General features: G+C 37.8%; 1 protein-coding gene across 11 annotated transcripts in view; it reads left to right on the forward strand.

Annotated features, from left to right (window-relative positions):
* HERC1 (HECT and RLD domain containing E3 ubiquitin protein ligase family member 1) overlaps nt 1-21,608 on the forward strand; it is a 194,690-nt gene that overhangs the window by 152,663 nt on the left and 20,419 nt on the right. For 8 of the 11 annotated variants that reach the window (XM_030317961.1, XM_030317966.1, XM_030317965.1 and 5 more), the window contains exons 48-63: nt 792-966; nt 3,201-3,471; nt 3,604-3,817; nt 4,578-4,837; nt 5,937-6,064; nt 7,401-7,528; nt 9,002-9,202; nt 10,398-10,528; nt 11,329-11,528; nt 11,926-12,031; nt 14,227-14,373; nt 16,380-16,481; nt 17,565-17,738; nt 19,234-19,527; nt 20,793-20,858; nt 21,013-21,138. In XM_030317961.1, coding sequence (XP_030173821.1) covers nt 792-966; nt 3,201-3,471; nt 3,604-3,817; nt 4,578-4,837; nt 5,937-6,064; nt 7,401-7,528; nt 9,002-9,202; nt 10,398-10,528; nt 11,329-11,528; nt 11,926-12,031; nt 14,227-14,373; nt 16,380-16,481; nt 17,565-17,738; nt 19,234-19,527; nt 20,793-20,858; nt 21,013-21,138 — 2,723 coding nt within the window. The remainder of the gene's footprint in view (nt 1-791; nt 967-3,200; nt 3,472-3,603; nt 3,818-4,577; nt 4,838-5,936; nt 6,065-7,400; nt 7,529-9,001; nt 9,203-10,397; nt 10,529-11,328; nt 11,529-11,925; nt 12,032-14,226; nt 14,374-16,379; nt 16,482-17,564; nt 17,739-19,233; nt 19,528-20,792; nt 20,859-21,012; nt 21,139-21,608) is intronic. The other 3 variants (XM_030317971.1, XM_030317972.1, XM_030317964.1) reach the window with 2 other exon arrangements.

Consider the following 21,608-nt stretch of genomic DNA (forward strand, 5'->3'; position numbering starts at 1 on the left):
TAGATAAATAGTAATACAACATTGTTCCACCCCATCAAGTATCCTTAGCTAGTTGTTTGAACATTTTCAAGGTACAAGGTAATATTTTTCATTTTTTGCTTTTATGAAATGCCGAAGTAATAAAAAGAAAATTTATAAAATATGAGTATGATTTTTTTTAAAGAAAATAGGGAAATCCTGGAACTGACTAAAACCAATTTTGGGGGTGCCTGGGTGGCACAGTCGGTTAAGCGTCCGACTTCAGCCAGGTCACGATCTCGCGGTCCGTGAGTTCGAGCCCCGAGTCAGGCTCTGGGCGGATGGCTCAGAGCCTGGAGCCTGTTTCCGATTCTGTGTCTCCCTCTCTCTCTGCCCCTCCCCCGTTCATGCTCTGTCTCTCTCTGTCCCAAAAATAAATAAACGTTGAAAAAAAAAAAACAACAAAAAAAACCAATTTTGCAGTCTTTTTTTTTTTTTATGTGCATGAAAGGGTATGGGTAACTTTTGCTCTCGGGAATACAAAATAAAGAATTAGTATTGGTGACTCAGCCCTTTCTGTATACTTAAAGCATATTTTAAAAACTGTATCTTTTCTGTGTCTGTTATATATAATATGATATATGAACAAAATAAAACCAAAAAAATTTAAGGAACATATATAACAGGTTATTGCCTTAGAACTGTCTCTTTCTCCCAAGGAATTTTCTGTGTAACAAAGTCCAAATGAACAAAACACATTGGTTTGCTGTGTTTCCTTGCAGCCCAGAACATAGAATGGGAAAATTTTTCAGTGCTCTGGATATGTTTTTCAGGTTGCCATGGCTCTGTAGAAAAGAGTTCCTCTGGAAGAATAACACTAGGTGAGCAGGCCGCTGCCTTAGCAAACCCTCATGACCGGGTGGTGGCTTTAAGGAGAGTGACTGCTGCTGCTCAGGTTCTTCTGGCAAGAACCATGGTAATGAGAGCTCTGTCTCTTCTCTCGGTCAGGTAAGAATTATTGTGTCAGGTGATGCTAAGTTAGTTCCTAGTATATATTAGACAGGAGTTTAGTATTGTTTGGGAGGATGAGATAGAATTTTTAGAGCCTTGAGTATCTAGGCTGTCAAATGAAAGAAGTTGGAGATAGTCATCATTGTTATTCATTCATCCAGTTGGTAAATACTTAGCTCTTTTTAGGTAGAAAATAAGAGTATTATAGTAGCTGAGTAAACTGCAAACATTTTTAATTTTATTATCTGAAATGAGAAACTAAAGCTTTCAATCCATTTGATGCAGGATAAAATCAAAAGGTTGAATGAATTTTCTGCAAAATTGACCCAACTGTGTAGCTATTTCAACCTGCAGATTCCATCATGGAGACTCCTGCCATGTTCATACTGTAGAATGTAATATTAAAAGAGGAAGAGAGCCAAGAATACCTAAAAGACATCCATTTAAGAAATGGTTAAGCAGGGGCGCCTGGGTGGCTCAGTCACTTAAGCGTCTGATTCTTGGTTTCGCCTCAGGTCATGATCTCACGGTTTCGTGTGAGTTCGAGCCCCACGTTGGGCTCCATGCTGACAGTGCGGAGCCTGCTTGGGATTCTCTGTCTCCCTCTCTGTGCCCCTCCCCCACTTGCACTATCTCTGTCTCTCTCAAAAATAAATAAATAAATAAACTTAAAAAAAAAAGAATTGTTGAGCAGAGGTATATAAAAGTAAATCAGTGAAGACAGAAGGACCCTGAAATAAAAATTCAAAAATAGATGAGACTCTGGTATTGGATAGTGGAGAATAAAATTTAGAAACTGATCCACACATATAGATAAACACTTGGTGTATGGTTTGATTTATGATAATGTTTATATGGCAGAACAATGAGGAAAGCATGTCCCCTCAATAACTTGGGCTTAGGTCACATGGTTTATTCAACAGGAAAAAGTGAGTCTTGACCCCAACCTCACACTATATAAGACAAATATTTCCAAGTGGCTCTTAGATCTAAATGTGAAAGATAAATCAATAATGTTTCTCTAAGGTAGGAAGAATTTATTCTCTTGGGATAGGTACAGTTTTCTTAAGTGAGTCACAAAAAGCATTCATCATCAAGAAAAAGATTGATAAATTGAACTACATTAAAAAAGAACTTCTCTTCAGCAAAAGTCATTAAGAAATTAAAAAGTCAGAAAGTAAAAAAAATGAGCCACTTAATGGGAGAAGATATGAACAATGCATATAACCAACAGAACATGTAAAGAATTTCTACAAATCCATGAGAAGAAGAGACAACTCATAGAAGAAGTGAGCAAAATGCAAAATAATACAAGAGGATCTCCAAATGGCCAGTAAACATGGAAAATGAGGTCTTCAGCCTCACTAGTCTTCAGAGAAATGAAAATGGAAAACCAGTGAGATATAAATACACCTATTAGAAAGGCTAAAATCGAAAAGACTGTTGGGAAAATGTGAGCACCTAGAAAATGTGGAACACCCAGAACACACTGCCAGTAAGGGAGTGAATTGGTACAGCTACTTTGGAAAACCATTCAATAGTACCAACCAAAGGTGAATATGAACATACTCTATCACCTAGAAAGCTACTCCTGGGTATATATTCGGCAGAAGTGCTTCTATATGTGCACCAGAAGACATAAGCAAGAACTTCATGGCACTGCTATTTATAATAGCCCCATGCTAGAAACCACCTAATTGTCATCTGTATGGAGAAATGAATTATGGTAGATTTTATTAATATGTCAATGAAAATGAGTATCTACTGCTATAATGCAACAACGTGGATGAGTCTTAAAAGAAGCCAGACACAAAAGATTACAGACTTTATCTTATTTATATAAAGTTCAAAACAGGCAAAACTGATACATAACTTAAAAAGTCATTGGTATTCGTTATTTTTAGGGGTCTAGTGACTGAGAAGAACCCAAGCAGGCTTCTGAGGTGTTGGTAATGTTGGTTCTGTTTGTGAAAACTCACAGTTTGTGAACTTTCTTGTGTATTATACTTAGTTATACTTCCAAGTTCATGAAATTAAAATAAAATAATTAAAATCTTAACAGTTTCCAGCTTAATATTTTTTGACTTATCTTAAGATACATATGGCTAGTAATATTGCAGGTTGACTTTTATTTTAGTTATTGGTACTTTGGCTGATAGGTGGGGCTCCCAGTGGTCCCTTCAGAAATCTGTTTTCTTTATCCATCTGAAATGTTTTTTCTTTCTTGGCAGTGGTTCCAGCTGTAGCCTGGCTGCTGGCCTGGAGTCTCTGGGGCTTACAGATATCCGAACACTGGTTCGGTTAATGTGCTTGGCCGCAGCAGGGAGAGCTGGCCTTTCTACCAGCCCTTCTGCCATGGCAAGCACCTCAGAACGCTCACGAGGCGGGCACAGCAAGGCCAGTAAGCCCATCTCTTGCCTGGCCTATCTGAGCACAGCAGTGGGATGTCTGGCATCAAACACTCCTAGTGCTGCCAAACTCCTGGTGCAGTTGTGTACACAGGTAAGCTGGTTTTCAGTGCTTTTCGTGTTGCGTTATTTCTGACCAATTCTTAAAGAGCCTTTTGAGGTGAAATCTTTTTGTTCCAAAATTATATGTAAAAATTAAACCTGTTTGTTCCAATTGCCTCTTCAGAACTTGATTTCTGCTGCAACAGGTGTAAATCTAACCACGGTCGATGATCCAATTCAGCGAAAGTTTCTACCCAGCTTTCTCCGAGGAATTGCTGAAGAGAATAAGCTTGTAACCTCCCCAAACTTTGTTGTAACTCAGGCCCTTGTGGCATTACTAGCAGACAAGGGGGCCAAACTGAGACCTAACTATGATAAATCTGAAGTTGAAAAGAAAGGTAAGTTTCATACCATTTACCGTTTTAAATATACAGTCTTGTAATCAATTTGATGTGTGCTTTTTAAAACATGTTTTAGAGTTGTTGTAAGTGATAAATTACATAGCGTTATGTATACTTCTTAAGTTCAGATCATAAAAAACTACATGGATCCTTTTTCATGGTGCATGGAAACAGATATTAGAAAATGTACCAAATTAATCTTGGTTTGATTATTCTATTAGATTAGGGTTTGAATCACAATAGATAATAATCTTGGTTAGGTGTCCTTAATAAAATTTATGTAAAGATACGGCTATTTTTCTCTTTGTCATAAGATAATAACAGTTTGAAGGGACTCCTTAATCACTATTGTCTCTACCCTTCTCTTCATCAGGACCATTCGGCCAAGATAGATGGGCTTTGGGATCTATCAGCCCAGCCCCTTGACTGGCTGTTATGATCACTTTTGAGCAGCAAAAGCCAAACTCTTACTTTTTAGGGCATGCTGTGTCTGCCCTGGCTTTGAAATTATTTCTGATGCATTCTGAATCTGTGTGTACTTAGAGGAAAGACTCTTGATGTACATAAATGTATATTTGCAATGAATCAGATTTATTAGAGAATGTGATAGGAGATAAATGCTTTATACCTTGTATGCATATCTTAGTGAATTGATTGCTTGCAAAAGTGCTAATTTTTAAAAGATATGGGTTAACCCATTTTTTTTGTTTACCACCACCAGCTCTTACCTGGGCATCATTTCATTGTTTTGTTTAAGCAGGTTTAACTGCCCAATTGTATGCCCATCCTTCCTATGATCCTTCTGCTGTAGGCCCTCTGGAGCTGGCTAATGCCCTGGCAGCCTGCTGCCTCTCCTCCAGGCTGTCCTCACAGCATAGGCAATGGGCTGCTCAACAGCTTGTGCGCACTCTTGCTGCACATGACCGCGACAACCAAACTACTCCCCAAACACTCGCTGATATGGGAGGAGATCTCAGGAAATGCTCCTTTATCAAGTTGGAGGCTCATCAAAACAGAGTATGTATTTTGAGCCCTAAGTATGTTAATCCCCTTATGTAAGATGAAATAGTTTCTGCCCTTCTCTGAGAGCTTAGATCTTAAGTGTCTCTCTCTCTGCCTCGTGCACACACACGCACAATTACCAGTATTTGTCTAGTAGTTACCAGCTTTCCTTTCTCTGTATGTTGGGTTGACATAGTAGTGTACAAATAGAAAAATCAGATGGGGGATGAGAAGAAAACCAAGGGAATTACCTCACAAAAGATGAGGGCTTATATGTGCAAGAGGAGAAGAAATTGTTAACCGCTGTGTTAATCTAACTTACCAGACCCTTGAGCATTGACAAGGGCAGTTTAGGAAATGAAGACTGACTTCCGTTATTACCACTTTAAAAGTCACTTCTTAGTCTGTGTTGTTTATTTTGTACAACATATGTTGGAATATTTATACTTTATTGAATTAAATAAACATGTTTAGTAAAGATTCTCATAGGTCTGCAATAACTCAAATGAGTTTAGGCATAGTACTTTAAAGCCATACAAATAGATGTATGTTTACAAGCCAATTAGGAAAGAGTGAAACCATGTATATTATGCTATAACATGAATATTTTTCTTTTACAACTTTCTGGTAGATTATTTTTTAATTTGATAGATATAGAATGACAAAATCATTTGAATCAAAACTTGCTCAAAAATGTTGGACTTTGTCAGAATGAAATCTTGCCATTTGCGACAACATGGCTGAAGCTGGAGAGTATAATGCTAAACAAAATAAATTAATCAGAGAAAGATAATACCACGGTTACACTCATATGTGGAATTTAAGAAACAAAACAAATGAATAAAGGAATAAAAAAGAGACAAGCCAAAGAGTGGACCCTTAACTCTAACAGAACTCTGTAGAGAAGGTTACCAGAAGGGAGGTGGGTGGGAGTGGGAGTGAAATAGGTGAAGGGGTTAAAAGTACACTAATCATGATGAGCACTGAGTAATGTATAGGATTGTTGAATCACTATATTGTGCACCTGCAATTAATATAACACGGTATGTTAACTATACTAGAATTAAAATAAAAAACTTAATTAAAAATCGTTGGACTTTTTCAACCTTTCTAGGTGATGACTTGTGTTTGGTGTAATAAAAAAGGACTTTTGGCTACAAGTGGCAATGATGGTACCATCCGGGTATGGAATGTTACTAAGAAGCAATATTCACTGCAACAAACCTGTGTGTTCAACAGATTGTGAGTGCTAACATCAGCTCTCATGTGTAACATTTAAAATAAGAGAATCCTAAACATGCTTCATCTTGGTTGTGTTAATGTAATCACAGTGTCATTAAAAGTTATTACAATTTTTCTTTTATTTTTTTCTTAATTTTAATTTGTTTTATTTTTTAGAGAGCAAGAACCAGGGAGGGGGCAGAGGGAGAGAAAGGGAAAATTAAAAAAAAATTTTTTTTAATGTTTATATTTGAGAAAGAGAGGGAGACAGAGAACAGGTGAGGGAGGGGTGGGCGGGGGGGAAGACACAGAATCCGAAACAAACTCCAGGCTCTGAGCTGTCAGCACAGAGCCTGATGTGGGGCTTGAACCCACAAACTGGGAGATCATGATCTGAGCCGAAGTCAGATGCTCAACCAACTGAGCCATCCAGGTGCCCTGATTAAGTTTATTTATTTTGAGAGCAGGGGAGAGGCAGAGAGAGAGAGAGAGAATCCCAAGTAAGCTTTGCACTATCAGCGCAGAGCCCAACATGGAGCTCAATCCCACAAACTGTGAAATCATGACCTGAGCTGAAATCAAGAGTCAGATGCATAACTGTTTGAGCCCACCAGGTGCTCTGAGAGAGAGGATCTTAAGCAGACTCCACACTTAGCATGGACTCCAGTGCGGGGTTCGATCCCACAACCATGGGATCATGACCTGAGCTGAAATCAAGAGTCGGATGCTCAACCATCTGAGCCACCCAGGCCCCCTACAGTTTTTCTTTTAGAATAGTCTTAGTATATCTCTGGTGTGTGTTTTTAAATTTCCAGGATAGTAATTAAGAAAATAAAAATTTTAACAATCAGTGTCTTAGAATTAAATCAAGGTCTACTATGCTAGCATTATAAATATTAAATTCTGTAAAACAGTAGGCTAATATTCCTTCACTCTTTAAGGATTATTTAGGAATTAATGATATTTCTTACAGAATGTTAACAGCCTTTATAGTTTTATGGCTGGCATAGGTATTTCCTTTCTGAGAGCTTCCCTAGAGATTAGGCAAACAAGAATCATTGTGCTCTGAATAATAACCAGGTTTACAACCCATAAAGAATCAGAATGTCTTTGTTGAGAAATTATCTACTATGGTAATTGGGTAATCTAAGCATCACTCTTCTTTAATTCTACATTTTTCACACCATGACAAATGCTAGCAAATATGTGATTGTCAAATACTGCTAGCCAAGCTTCTGAAATGAAGAGTCTCTATTATTTACTTCAGTCCATATGAAACCTTTATTTTAAGATTTGAGGTTTTATATATTTTTGGATGATGGGGATTAGAATCCCATATGTGTCTTTTATATTTTAGAGAAGGAGATGCTGAGGAGAGCCTGGGGTCACCCAGTGATCCAAGTTTCTCACCTGTTTCCTGGAGTATCAGTGGCAAATATCTAGCTGGGGCCTTGGAAAAGATGGTGAATATTTGGCAAGTTAATGGTAAGAGTCATGCCAATACTAGCAAATTACTGAAGGTACTTTTTAAGCCTTTTTTTTTTTTAGTTTTCTGAGTCCAAACAGTGGCTTCCTTTCACCTTGAAACTCACAGTCTGTTCATCAGCTGTGTAGATGTGTGCATATTATAGTTTAAATTAAAGAGGAAATGATCATTTCCTGACTTCTCTTTCTAAGAGTTTTGACTAACCTGGTAATTGTAAGCTAAAAATTCTTTTCATATACTACTCTAAGTGTTCAGAATAGGTTTTGAGCTATGAGTTTTCAGTGATGCATTCTTTTGAATCACTTGAAATATTTCTACTAATTTTGTCTAATTCACAGGTACAAACTCATTTCGATTTTTAATGATATGTCTCTGGAAAGTAAAAATTATTATAATCTTAGGCTTATTGCAGAATTTTGTTTGTTTTTGCATATTTGAAGAAAGGCTTTTCTATGTTTCACAGATTTGAAGGAAAAGCTAGCCTTAACTCTAGGGAAATTTCTTTTTTTTTTTTTTTAATTTTTTTTTTCAACGTTTATTTATTTTTGGGACAGAGAGAGACAGAGCATGAATGGGGGAGGGGCAGAGAGAGAGGGAGACACAGAATCGGAAACAGGCTCCAGGCTCTGAGCAGTCAGCACAGAGCCCGACGCGGGGCTCGAACTCACGGACCGCGAGATCGTGACCTGGCTGAAGTCGGACGCTTAACCGACTGCGCCACCCAGGCGCCCCTAAGGAAATTTCTTACGTTAATTTGATTTTCAGTAATTATTAGGAAAGGATGTAAGTGTTTGACATTTCTGCACTGAATATTTTCCTTTACTCCTTTTTATTTTTTTAAAAGTTTGTATTTATTTTTGAGAGAGAGAACGTGAGCAGGGGAAGGGAACAGAGGATCAGAAGCAGGCTCCCCACTGACAGCAGTGAGCCTGATGTGGAGCTCATGAACCATGACATCATGACCTAAGCCAAAGTCCGATGCTCAACCGACTGAGCTACCTAGGCGCCCCTCCTTTACTCCTTCTTTAATAAAGCTATCACTTTGAAGCATCTGAGTGGCTCAGTCGGTTAAGCATCCGACTTCATCTCAGGTCATGATCACACAGTTTGTGGTTTGAGCCTCATATTGGGCTCTGTGCTGACAGCTCAGAGTCTGGAGCCTACTTTGGATTCTGTGTCTCCCTGTTTCTCTGCCCCTCCTCCACTCACACTCTGTCACAATTCTCTCTTTCAAAAATAAATAAACTTTAAAATAAATAAAGCTATCATTTTTGTCCCATTAGTACTTATAGGAAAGCCTGTGAATTTGATAATCATATATAGTATATAAATGAAGGATCCTCCCTTATAATTGTATTTATTAATAGACTATTATGAAATTGAGGACTGCCTTGAGTGAATATTAGAATTAATATTTTTGTATTATTGTTTTTAAGGATTAAGTAACTAGTTAACATTTTCTCCCTCTTTAGGAGGTAAAGGATTAGTAGATATTCAGCCTCATTGGGTATCTGCCCTGGCTTGGCCAGAAGAGGGTCCAGCTACAGCCTGGTCAGGAGAGTCTCCAGAATTATTGTTGGTGGGACGGATGGATGGCTCTCTAGGACTGATAGAAGTTGTTGATGTATCCACCATGCACCGTCGAGAATTGGAACATTGCTATCGAAAAGATGGTAAATGACTTGTGTCTCATTAAGAAAGTATTTCCCCCAACCAAAAAACTTATTTTTTTTGGCACTTGCTTTTAAAAATGCAGAGTTAATATTACTTTTGGCTTTGTTTTCTAAATTTTCCAGTTGGTATTTCGTTTTAGTTAGTTACTACGTTGAAAGATAATTCCCTCCCAACATCTCCCACATACCTCTGCCAAAATGAGATCTAATAGTATTGTATTAGTCTTTCATCCTTTGTGTGAGTGTCTGAAACTTAAGTGGGGCTGCCAATTTCCCTTGAAAGTTAGGAATGTCCAAGAGAAAAGAATTATAATCATTGGTAGAGATGAAATTGTTAACAAATGAAATTGAGGAAATGGAAGGAGGAGGAGGGACGTTCCTGGTATGACAAGAGATAGTAGGAAGTCTCCTTTCATTTATTTTCTGTGTTCCCTTTGGATGCATAGACATCTTACTACATGGTTTTTTTAATTGTTTGGGGGGAGTGGAGTATTTCACAGATCACGGTCCCAGCTTACATGGCACAGAATAGAACAAGTATTTTTTAAATTTAGGGTTTTTTTTTTTTAAATAGGTAATGCCTTCATGGGGTTCAAAAATCTTAAAGTTTAAAAAGATAGGCAGTGAAAAGTCTTTTTCCCATCCACTCATTCCACATGTCCCCATTCTACTCCCACAGATAAATACTGTTTCTTACTTCTCTTGTAGTTTTCCAGAGTTATGTGTACTTGAAGAAGCAAATATGAATGTAGATTGTTAGAACATGTTTGGTAAAATATGGAAACACATAGAGTAAGGAATATTAAGCAAAAGAAGGGACAGATAATTTTCTTTCTATGATGGATTATTTCATTTCTCAGTTTCATAGTAGATTCTGGTCCAAAAGGAAGGAACCTGGTACATGGACTTGGAATCAGCAAGGAATTTAACTTTTCAGTAATCATCTGAAAAGAAAAAAAGGTTAAAAATGAGGTAGTCCTTGTCACTTATTATAATACTTTTAAAGTAAGTTACACAGAATCCCTGCTCTCAGCCTACCTTTTATCTAATAAATGCATCAAAGAGATGTTTGGAAATTTACTTGGAGTGGTTGTGGTAGCATATGTTTGTTGCAAAAATATGTCTTTTAAGTTAGACAGTGACATATGAGTGTCATATTTTTTTCTTAAAAAAATTTTTTTTTTAATCATGTTAGTGTCTGTAACTTGCATTGCTTGGTTCAGTGAAGACAGACCATTTGCAGTAGGATTTTTTGATGGAAAATTGTTACTGGGAATGAAGGAACCACTTGAGAAAGGAGGCATTGTTCTAATTGATGCACATAAGGTAAAAACATCTTTCCCAGATGGTTACTTTTTCTTGTTTTTTTACTATAGTATTGCTTGATACTAGTTTTCTTTAAACTTTCTTAACATAGTTCACTTATGATTTCATATTCTATTGTTACACAAAATCTTTTGACCATGTATATACATGGAAAGGTCTGTGTAAGAAAGCCATCAAGCCAAGAAAGAAGTAAAACCAAAACAGTAAAATAGGAGCACCCTTGGAACACCCCCTGTCATGCTAGAAATTCCATTTATGAAGAATGATTCCTTTACCTTAAAAAGGGTTGCTGGTTCTAATGCTTACAGGGCCATCTAGGCAAAACATAAGTGCACGAAGGCAGGGGTTGAAAGTGTGAAGGAGGGTAAAAATAAAAAAATGTCACAAGAACACGACGGCAACCATGTAAACGTACAGTATGTCTTAGATTCTCATAATTTTTGCTATTTTGGTATGAAGGATGCTTTTTTTTAAGTTTCTTTTTCATTATTCTAATGATTACAAGTCAGTAATTCTTAAAAATGCTAATGAAAGATAAATATTCCTTCTGAATCAGAATTTCCTAGTTCATTCATTCAACTAACATTTACTGAGCTTTGACTGTAGCAAGTGTATATAATGCAGATTATATTAAAGGGTGAGTTGTCTTGTGATTGGGAATGATATGACGGTATCTTATTTGCATAAAATGTTGATTTCAAAATAATTGAGTAATGGAAGTATAGGTCATAAATTACTGAGTTTATGTATCTGTGAAGGACGGTTACTATGATTTTTTTTTCTCTCCCTGTCATTTTAAGGATACTCTTGTTAGTATGAAGTGGGACCCAACAGGTCATATTCTTATGACATGTGCCAAAGAAGAAAATGTGAAACTCTGGGGGCCTATTTCAGGATGCTGGCGCTGTCTACATTCACTCTGCCATCCATCTATTGTAAATGGCATTGCTTGGTGCAGCCTCCCAGGGAAAGGATCCAAATTGCATTTACTGATGGCTACGTATGTTATAAATTTGTGTGTGTGTGTGTGTGTGTGTGTGTGTGTGTGTCTTAATTTTTATATTATTATGGACTGTTACTTGCGTTAAATATGGCTTTTCAGTGGTCTTAAACAGTTTGCCTGTTACTGTTCTTATAATGTATAATTCCATAAGATTACCTTAGAGAAATAAGGCAAAATATGGAAGTTGGAATGCAGTCTCCTTATCTGGGTGTGATGTTGCTAGAATATCGATTCTTCTTGTAATTCTTGTAAAAGATTATAGCATATACCTATTGCAAATAATTTTTAAAATAATATTGTAACAGTTTTATCAGGTCTTTAATTGATTGCTCTTTGAAAGTATATTTACTTCTGCATATTGACATGTTTTGGTTTTACGTGATTAATTTTTAAGTGGCTGTCAGAGTGGCTTGGTATGTGTTTGGCGTATTCCACAAGATACCACACAGACCAGTGTGACTAATTCAGAAGGATGGTGGGACCAGGAGTCAAATTGCCAGGTAAATGTTCTGGTGCTTTTGAAGACCTTATCTGAAACCAAAGATGGTTTGTGTTATCAAAGTAATCCTCCTTTGATTACTGAGATACTCACTACTCAGTATCTTAAAGGGCAAGATCCATTAGGGAAACATGAATAATTGTCATACTTTGTGTGTTTTCTGAATTGGCCTTATTTTTTATAAGTCAGGACGGCATGATTGCTTGTTAAAGTGAGACATTCAAGATACACTGAGTGGTGATCATTTATAGTAATGGATATTATTTGGTACTACAGATAGAGAAGTCCTAAATCTTTGGTACAGTGAAATGGGAACACCACAGGAACACCCCTGTCCAAAGTATCTGCTGCTGATACCACATTCCACCTATGAAGAGCAATTCCTTTAACTTCAAAGGAGGTTACAGGGGGTGCCTGGGTGGCTCAGTCTGTTAAGTATCCCACTCTTGATTTCGGCTTAGGTCATGATTTCACAGTTTGTGAGTTCAAGCCCTGCACTGGGCTCTGTGCAGACAGCACAGAGCCTGCTTAGGATTCTCTGTCTTCCTTTCTTTCTGCCCCTCCCCTGATCGCATTCTCTCTCTCTCTCTCTCTCTCTCTCTCTCTCTCTCTCTCTCAAAAATAAACATTTTTTAAAAAATGATTTAAAAAAAGGAGTTTACAGATTCAGATAGATGCTTATAAGGCCATCTAAACAAGCAACATAAACTCAAAAAGCTGGGAGTTGGTGTGGAGAGGGTAAAAACAAAAAACCTAGAAACACACATGCTTTCTATAAAGGACACGGCTGCCAGAGAGCTGATTGCCGCCATCCAGAAATGAGGCTATTGTTACCAGATTGTCTCTTTTTTTCCTGATAGAAGCCAGAAGCCCAGCATTTTAAGTAAAATCTCCCAATATTAAACATTGGCACCTGACTTAAAATTCTTTAAAATACTTGGTGGCCAATCATATGGCATCCCTGAGCTAACGGTTTGTACCTTCTGTTGCTCTTTCTTTTTGCTCATGATACAAATACCCCTGGAAGAAATATACATTATGTTATATCTGGATAAATAAGTATATCTGGTAATATACACTGTCATAACTAGAAGGAAGAGGAAGCTTAAGGACAGGAACAAAGAGGTTAAGAGGGAGAGGTAAATAGCTCACTAATGAGAGGAAAATATAGAAGTAGAATTGGGAGGGACATCTGGGTGGCTCAGTTAAGCATCTGACTTCAGCTCAGGTCATGATCTTGCACTTGGTAAGTTCGAGCCCCACACTGGGCTCTGTGCTGACAGGTGCTCACAGCTCACTGCCTGGAGCCTGCTTCATTCTGTGTCTCCCTCTCTCTCTGCCCTTCCCCTGCTCTCAAAAATAATAATAAACATTAAAATTTTTTTTTCTTAATGAAAAAGAAGTGGAAGTGGAGGCACTAAAGATAAATCTGATTTTCTGTTTGTACTAGAGAGTAGCCCTTTGGACCTATCTCACTTCTAAAACGTGCAAGGCAGGGGCACCTGGGTGGTTCAGTTGGTTAAGCTTCCAACTCTTGATTTCAGCTCAGGTGATAATCTCATGGTTTGTGGGTTCAAGCCCTGCTTTGGGCTCTATGCTGACAGTGCAGAGCGTGCTTGGGATCCTCTTTCTGTGCCCCTCCACCTCTTGTGTTCTCTGTCTCTGTCTCTCTCTCTCCCTCCCTCACCAAATAAATTAACTTAAAAAAATTAAAACGTGCAAGATGCAACAATGCAAACATGAAATTAGACACCACGTAACAGACAGAACCATTGGCCATCAAAAAGAAGAGCCTGTTTATATAGAACCAACATGTGCAATTCATGAATTTTAGGAGCTAAAAATGAAAATTACATAAAGCTAAATTTAAAAATTAAAACACTCATTAAAAAGCAGAAGTTAGGATTTTTCTATCTCTGAGGGATAATTGGAACTTACAATTGTAATTTCTGCTGGTTTGAAGAATAGGAAATTCACTTAGAAGGGTGTCAAAAAATATGAACTCAGTTTCAGAGGAGCCAAGGAGAACCACATTGTTATTTTATTATTTTCTCAAGGTAAACCTATGAGAGAGTTGTCCTTCCCTCTTGCCCAGTTTTTTACTGAAATATAAAATTTCCAAGAATGAATTATAAATCTTGAATCTATAAGTTTGTTTTAATTTCAATATATGCTAAAAATCAAAATGAATTGCAGGATGGATATAGGAAATCAGCCGGAGCCAAATGTGTTTATCAGCTGCGGGGACACATCACCCCTGTCCGGACTGTTGCCTTTAGTTCTGATGGGTTGGCCCTCGTGTCTGGTGGACTAGGTGGGCTCATGAACATTTGGTCTTTAAGGGTAAGAGTACAGATGTTATTTTTATCTTAAGAAATGTTTATGCATTAACTTAGATATGGTAAAAATTAACCCAACCATCCCTAGGAGTATTTTGTGTACTAATACTTTGGGTACTGAAGAAACTCCTTTCAGAATTCTCCACTCTTTAATTTTTCTTATTGATATATTTTTAAAGTCATCTAGAAAAGGCCCCAGAAAATTGGGTAGTACCTATATAATTAGACGTTGCTAAATTTCACTGGAGTATATAGATTTTTTTCTAAAATGTTTTTGTGAATGTGAAGTGTGTAAATTTAAAATGTCTGGCACAAAAACAGACACTCAGATCATTGGAACAGAATAGAGAACCCAGAAGTGGACCCACAAATGTATGGGTCTTTGACATACATTTTTGACAATCTTTGACAAAGCGGGAAAGAATATCCAATAGAATAAAGACAGTCTCTTCAGCAAGTGGTGCTGGGAAAACTGGACAGCGACATGCAGAAAAATGAACCTGGACCACTTTCTTATAACATACACAAAAATAAACTCAAAATGGATGAAAGACCTAAATGTAAGATGGGAAGCCATCAAAATCTTCGAGGAGAAAGTAGGCAAAAACCTCTTTGACCTCAGCTGCAGCAACTTCTTACTCAACACATCTCCAGAGGCAAGGGAAACAAAAGCAAAAATGAACTTTTTGGAACCTCATCAAAATAAAAAGCTGCTGGACAGCGAAGGAAACAATCCGCAAAACTAAAAGGCAACCGACGGAATGGGAGAAGATATTTGCAAATGACGTATCAGATAAAGGGTTGGTATCCAAAATCTTTAAAGAACTTACCAAACTCAACACCCAAGAAATAAATATTCCAGTGAAGAAATAGGCAAAAGTCATGAATAATCACTTCTCCAAAGAAGACATCCAGGGGCGCCTAGGTAGCTCAGTTGGTTGGGGGATCGACTTTGGCTCAGATCATGATCTCATGGTTTGTGAGTTCGAGCCCTGCATCGGACTCTGTGCTGACAGCTCAGAGCCTGGAGCCTGTTTCAGATTCTGTGTCTTCCCCTCTCTCTGCCCCTCTCCTGTTCATTCTGTGTGTCTCTCTGTCTCTCAATAATAAATAAACGTTAAAAAAAAAAATTCAAAGAAGACATCCAGATGGCCAACCAACATATGAAAAAATGTTCCACATCAGTCATCATCAGGGAAATACAAATCAAAACCACAAGGAGATACCACCTCACACCTGTCAGAATGGCTAACATTAACAACTCAGGCAACAACAGATGTTGGCGAGGATGCGGAGAAAGAGGATCTCTTTTGTATTGCTAGTGGGAATGCAAGCTGGTGCAGTCACTCTGGAAAACAATATGGAGGTTCCTCAAAAAACTAAACATAGAACTACCCTACAAGCCAGCAATTACACTAGTAGGTATTTATCTAAGGGATACAGGTGTGCTGTTTCGAAGGGACACATGCACCCCCATGTTTATAGCAGCACTATCGACAATAGCCAAAGTATGGAAAGAGCCCAAATGTCCATCGATGGATGAATGGATAAAGAGGATGTGGTGTATATATATACAATGGAGTATTACTCGGTAATCAAAAAAAGTGAAATCTTGCCATTTGCAACTATGTGGATACAACTAGAAGGTATTAAGCTAAGTGAAATTAGAGAAAGACAAATATCATGTGACTTCACTCATATGAAGACTTTAAGACACAGAACAAATGAACACAATGGAAGAGAAGCAAAAATAACATAAAAACAGGGAGGGGGAGAAAACATAAGAGACTCTTAAATACGGAGAACAAACAGAGGGTTACTAGAGGGGTTGTTGGAGGGGGGATGGGCTAAATGGGTAAGGGGCATTAAGGAATCCTGAACTCCTGAAATCATTGTTGCACTATATGCTAACTTGGATGTAAATTTAAAAAATAAAATAAAATGGAAAAAAAATGTAAATAATGACTAAGGTTAAGTAATGTGTACTGATATAACTACTTCTCATTTTAGGATGGCTCTGTCTTGCAAACTGTAGTGATAGGCTCTGGAGCTATTCAGACCACAGTATGGATTCCAGATGTCGGGGTAGCTGCTTGCTCAAATAGATCGAAGGTACTTTTACAATTCTCTAAAATCGTAGGGGCTAAGTCTATAAGGTACCTTAGAAATCATAGTCTAAGTAGCCTGCTTTACAGGGGAGAAAACTCATATCCAGAGGGATTATTATTTGCCTAAGATAATACAACTATTTTGTGACAGAAGGAAAACTAGAACCCAGGCCTCCTGATTTATAATCTAGTACTCTTCTTACCATACCCTAGATTTTGGCGAAATGCCTAATCATCAAACGACTTAAGTTCCATTGGAAGTTATAAAGTGGATTTTTACTTTCTGCCATGACTTTTGAGATAACAGTAAATTGTCTCAAAAGAATTTTCTTTAAAAAGTAGGACCACAGGACCACCCCAAAGACCTTTAACTCGAGTATACAAAATGTATCTTGACTTTCAAATTTAATATTCTAGTTAAAAAAATACTTACTGCATACACACACGCACACACACAAGTATGTATACGTGTATACATACTAGCCCCCTTCTGCGAAGTAAGTCAGAGATGACATTATCTCCTGCAGTCTTGCTCTTCATACCCTTAATGAATAGAGCCAATGTGCTGCTTCGGTTTATATTTTATGTAGGTAAAAGATACTAAAATTGAGCTCTAAACCTGTATAAACAGTAAAATACAGACTCAGAGCCAAGGCAGTAGTGGCCTTTATAGATAAATCATAGAGCCACAGTTAGAGCCGAGCTGCTTGTCCTGTAGATGTGTCCCTCAGCAGACAGAGTACTCCTTCCTATAATACCCCTGTGGTCATGTCAGACTTTGGAAGTATACTGGGTACCTTTTCCTGCAAGTCCTATGAAACAGCAAAGAATTAATGTTGTCTCTTTAAGGAGCATCAGCAAAGCCAAGGTAGCTCACAAATTTTATAGTTCCTATTCACTAGTTTTTACTTAGCAAAATTTAGGATGTTTTGAAGTCGATAAGCATTAAAGGTACAGCATAAAATGTCCAAAAAGCAAACGTGTTTAATGGAATAACTGGAAGGATTTCAGATATGAATGGTAATAGAATGATCTCTCTTTTATCTTTTATTTAAATAACTATGTGGCATGATTTGTTTTCCAACAGGATGTTTTGGTCGTGAATTGTACAGCAGAATGGGCTGCCGCCAATCATGTTTTAGCAACCTGTAGGACAGCACTGAAACAGCAGGGTGTTCTGGGATTAAATATGGCTCCCTGCATGAGAGCATTTCTGGAGCGGCTACCCATGATGCTTCAGGAGCAGTATGCCTATGAAAAGGTAACCGATTACACTCACTGCTACATATCTGCACATGACTGCTGCTCCAGCATTTGAATTGCATAGCAATTAAGAGCATAAGGTCTAAGGAAAATAAGTGGGGCTGTTTGGTAGAATCAAATAAAGTTAAGTCATGTCTAGAACAGTTGTTGAGTAATCCTCAGCCTGCTTTTACTTTTAGTGGGAGTAAAATTTTAAAATAACCCTCAAGTTTGTATAGTGTTGGTATAATTTCTTTTCAGATTACTTATTCACTCCAAAACTTCTTAAAATACCTGTACCTTCAGAGTATCATCTTTTGTGACCCATAAATCTATTTTTGTGTGGTTTTGCCATCCTGAAGTTGAGAGATGGGGGTGGATATGGATGTTGGAGTAAACGTTCTGTGTATCAGATGAATCCATGTGGAAAGTTAAGTAGAAGAGCTAAGGCTGAAGTGAGTAGGGTCCTTAAAATACTAGAATGAGGAATAATGGAATTTGGAGCTGTAGCCCAGGCTGTGATACTGTGTAGTCTGTCCTCCAGACCTCAGTAGTCACTGTGTGCTGCCCCTGGGCAGAGCTGTTTGGTGTTATTTCCTTCTTTTTCAGCCAAGCTATATTAATACAGTCAACTGTTACTGTGCCCGGTTAACTTCACTGATGCATTTGCCTAGGTTCTCTTTTCTGAATTACTCAGAGTCTCACAGAATTGCTCTGCCACAGTTAGGGAGGGCCACAGAAGAGCGATCTCCTTTGATGGCTACCAGGATTCTCTTGTAAAGGAGGAAATGTGAGAAGGGAGGAGGTTGCCTTGGTTGAGTTGCTTGCTTTTTTACCTTTATTATCATTATTATTCATGAAAAACTATAGAGTGACAATATACTACTAAATGCAGTGTGATGTGCTGGATTAGATCCTGAAGCAGAAAAGGGCATTAGTAGAAAAACCAAATAAAGTTCTGTGGTTTAGTTAATATAGTAGCCAATATTAATTTCTTAGTTTTGATTAATGCACCATGCTTATGTGTTAACGTTAGGAGAAGTTAAGTGAAGGATTTACAAGAATTCTTGTTCTATCTCTTGTAACTCTCTGTATATCTAAAATTATTTCAAAGTAAAAATCTTAAAGAACTGAACTTTTTCTTGTTTTGTTTTTATTTTTTAAAGTTTTATTTATAGTTGAATATACAGAGTAATATTAGTTTCAGGTGCAAAAGAATAGTAAACTTAAAAAATACAATTACAGATTTTCAGAATACAGCAGGTTAATTCTTTTGAAAGAGGACATGTGTGAGCGGGGGAGGGGCAGAGGGAGAGAGAAAAATCTTAAGCAGGCTCCACGGCCAGTGTGGAGCCTAATGCTGGGCTCAATCTCACCACCATGAGATCATCACCTGCGCCAAAATCAAGAATCAGACACTTAACGAACGGGCTGAGCCATCCAGGTGCCTGGTAGGTTAATTTATAATGTTTGGTACAGACTCTTCAACTTAACATTCTTGTATTTCCTCTTAGCCTCATGTGGTTTGTGGCGATCAGCTTGTTCATAGCCCCTACATGCAATGTCTGGCTTCCCTCGCTGTGGGACTGCATTTGGATCAGCTGTTATGTAACCCTCCAGTGCCACCACACCACCAGAACTGCCTCCCTGACCCAGCATCCTGGAATCCAAATGAGTGGGCCTGGTTGGAATGTTTCTCAACCACCATAAAAGCTGCTGAAGCCCTGACCAACGGAGCACAATTTCCAGAATCTTTTACTGTTCCTGATCTAGAGCCTGTTCCAGAGGATGAGCTTACATTCCTAATGGTAAGCCTAAAATTAGCTGCTGTTACATGCAGCTGAGATTGTATCATGGCTGTTTAGCAAGTAGCAGACCTTCAGGATTTCCTAGCTTGGATAGCTAGAAGCATGCTCTTAGATAAACTTAAAATGTTTTGCTTTCAGATAGTCATTTTCAGTCTTATGGCAGGCCTCTATGGTGACAAAGATTGTTTATAGGAGAACTGTGAAGCACCTGTAAACTTGTTGGTTTTCAACGACATAGTCCCATATTTTCTCACTTTTTCTCCATAGGTGCCACGTTTAGTACCTCATTTATACATATTTTAGCATCTTTTCCTGGGTCATCTTGTGATATTTATTCCACATAAAGACTCTGAATTATTTGACACTGTAATCATGTTTTAATCTCCATAAAGTAAGAATATAGAAGAGCATTCCAGTTGTTATTTCTTATTCTAATTGAGAGTGTCTAGATATAGAAACTGTGATGTAGATAAAATGCCTATGTAGATAGTGCAGGCCAGCGCTTGATCTAACAATATATTTGCTTAATTAAGATTTGTACATACAGGGGGCACCTGGGTCAGTTAAGTCAGTTAAGCATCCGACTTTGGCTCAGGTCTTGAACTAGTGGTTTGTGAGTTCGAGCCCTGCATCAGGCTCTGTGCTGATAGCTCACAGCCTGGAGCCTGCTTCGGATTCTGTGTCTCCCTCTCTCTCTCTGCCCCTCCCCTGCTCATGCTCTGTTTCTCTCTGTCGCTCGAAAATAAATAAATGTTAAAAAATGTATATATATTTGTACATACAAACATTTGAATACATAAATATACAGTATAAAACAGAAATACGAATTGAGGGAAATTATTGAAGTATAGGTCATTTATTTATAGATATAAAATATAATTTTAATTTAAGAAGAGTCCTTCTGAGCCCATTTGCCCCAAATTTGTCATTTTGTAGATGAGGAAATTGAAGCCTGGAAAGATGAAGTGACCTGCTACTGCTGTACAGCTAGTTCGTGGGGGTGGTAACTCTTGTACCTGTTGGTGCTCAGAAAACATAAATGGTTAACTTCGAATCACCATTGTATTAGTGATAGTGATAGTAGATAGTAAAATTGTTTATGATAAAGGAGAATATTAACATGCATAGTCAAATTTGGTGTGATTGTAAAACTCCTCTTAATTTCTTACAGTATTACTAAGTTCTTTTATGGAAAGAAGACTTAGTTAAGCAAAGATACATTTTGATTAAGCAAGATTCATCTTGGTGTTTATTGTGTCTTACAGGATAACAGTAAATGGATTAATGGCATGGATGAACAAATTATGTCTTGGGCAACATCCAGACCTGAGGTCAGTAAAGATAACTAAATGGTGGTTCTCAGTAAATCTTCTGATTTTAAGTGTGTGTTTGTCACCTGATGTCTCTCTTAGAGGCTGGCACATACTTGAATGAATGAATGAATGAATGAATGAATCTAATTTTGAGATGATTGTGGTTTTCCAGGACTGGCACTTGGGAGGTAAATGTGATGTCTACCTGTGGGGTGCTGGCAGGCATGGACAGCTTGCAGAAGCTGGAAGAAATGTTATGGTACCTGCAGCAGCTCCCTCATTCTCACAGGCCCAACAGGTAACTACTGGGTAAAGAAATGGAGAAGAAACTTGGGAACTAACAATTCTGATTCCCTTGCCGTTAAAAAAAATTTTTCCATTGTGTAATCTGTGGTGAGGAATAACTGAACAAAGTCATGTATAGCCTCCAAATAAAAGATTTCTAGGGTTTTTGTTAATTTTCTAAGTTTTTCTTGCTTTCAAGTGCATCAGCATTAGACCTGCCTAGTACATATTTACAGAAGTTAACATGCTCCTAATTATTGATTCTGTTTGAGGGCCGTTAACTTACAGGGATTTTTAGCTAGATTTCTTTAACACCCCTCTCCTCTTCTAATAATTGTGGTACTATATTCCCAAACCCTTTCTCAAGCCACTGCTTTCTTACCCATTCTTCTCTACCTTAGTGAGTCCCAGGATGCGTTACTCTTTCTTGTGTATATCTCCTCAGGCTTCTGCTTCTTGATGATCTCTAGCCAGTCTTTAATA

Source organism: Lynx canadensis, chromosome B3 (genome assembly GCF_007474595.2).
Source record: "Lynx canadensis isolate LIC74 chromosome B3, mLynCan4.pri.v2, whole genome shotgun sequence".
In the NCBI taxonomy this organism is placed as follows: domain Eukaryota; kingdom Metazoa; phylum Chordata; class Mammalia; order Carnivora; family Felidae; genus Lynx; species Lynx canadensis.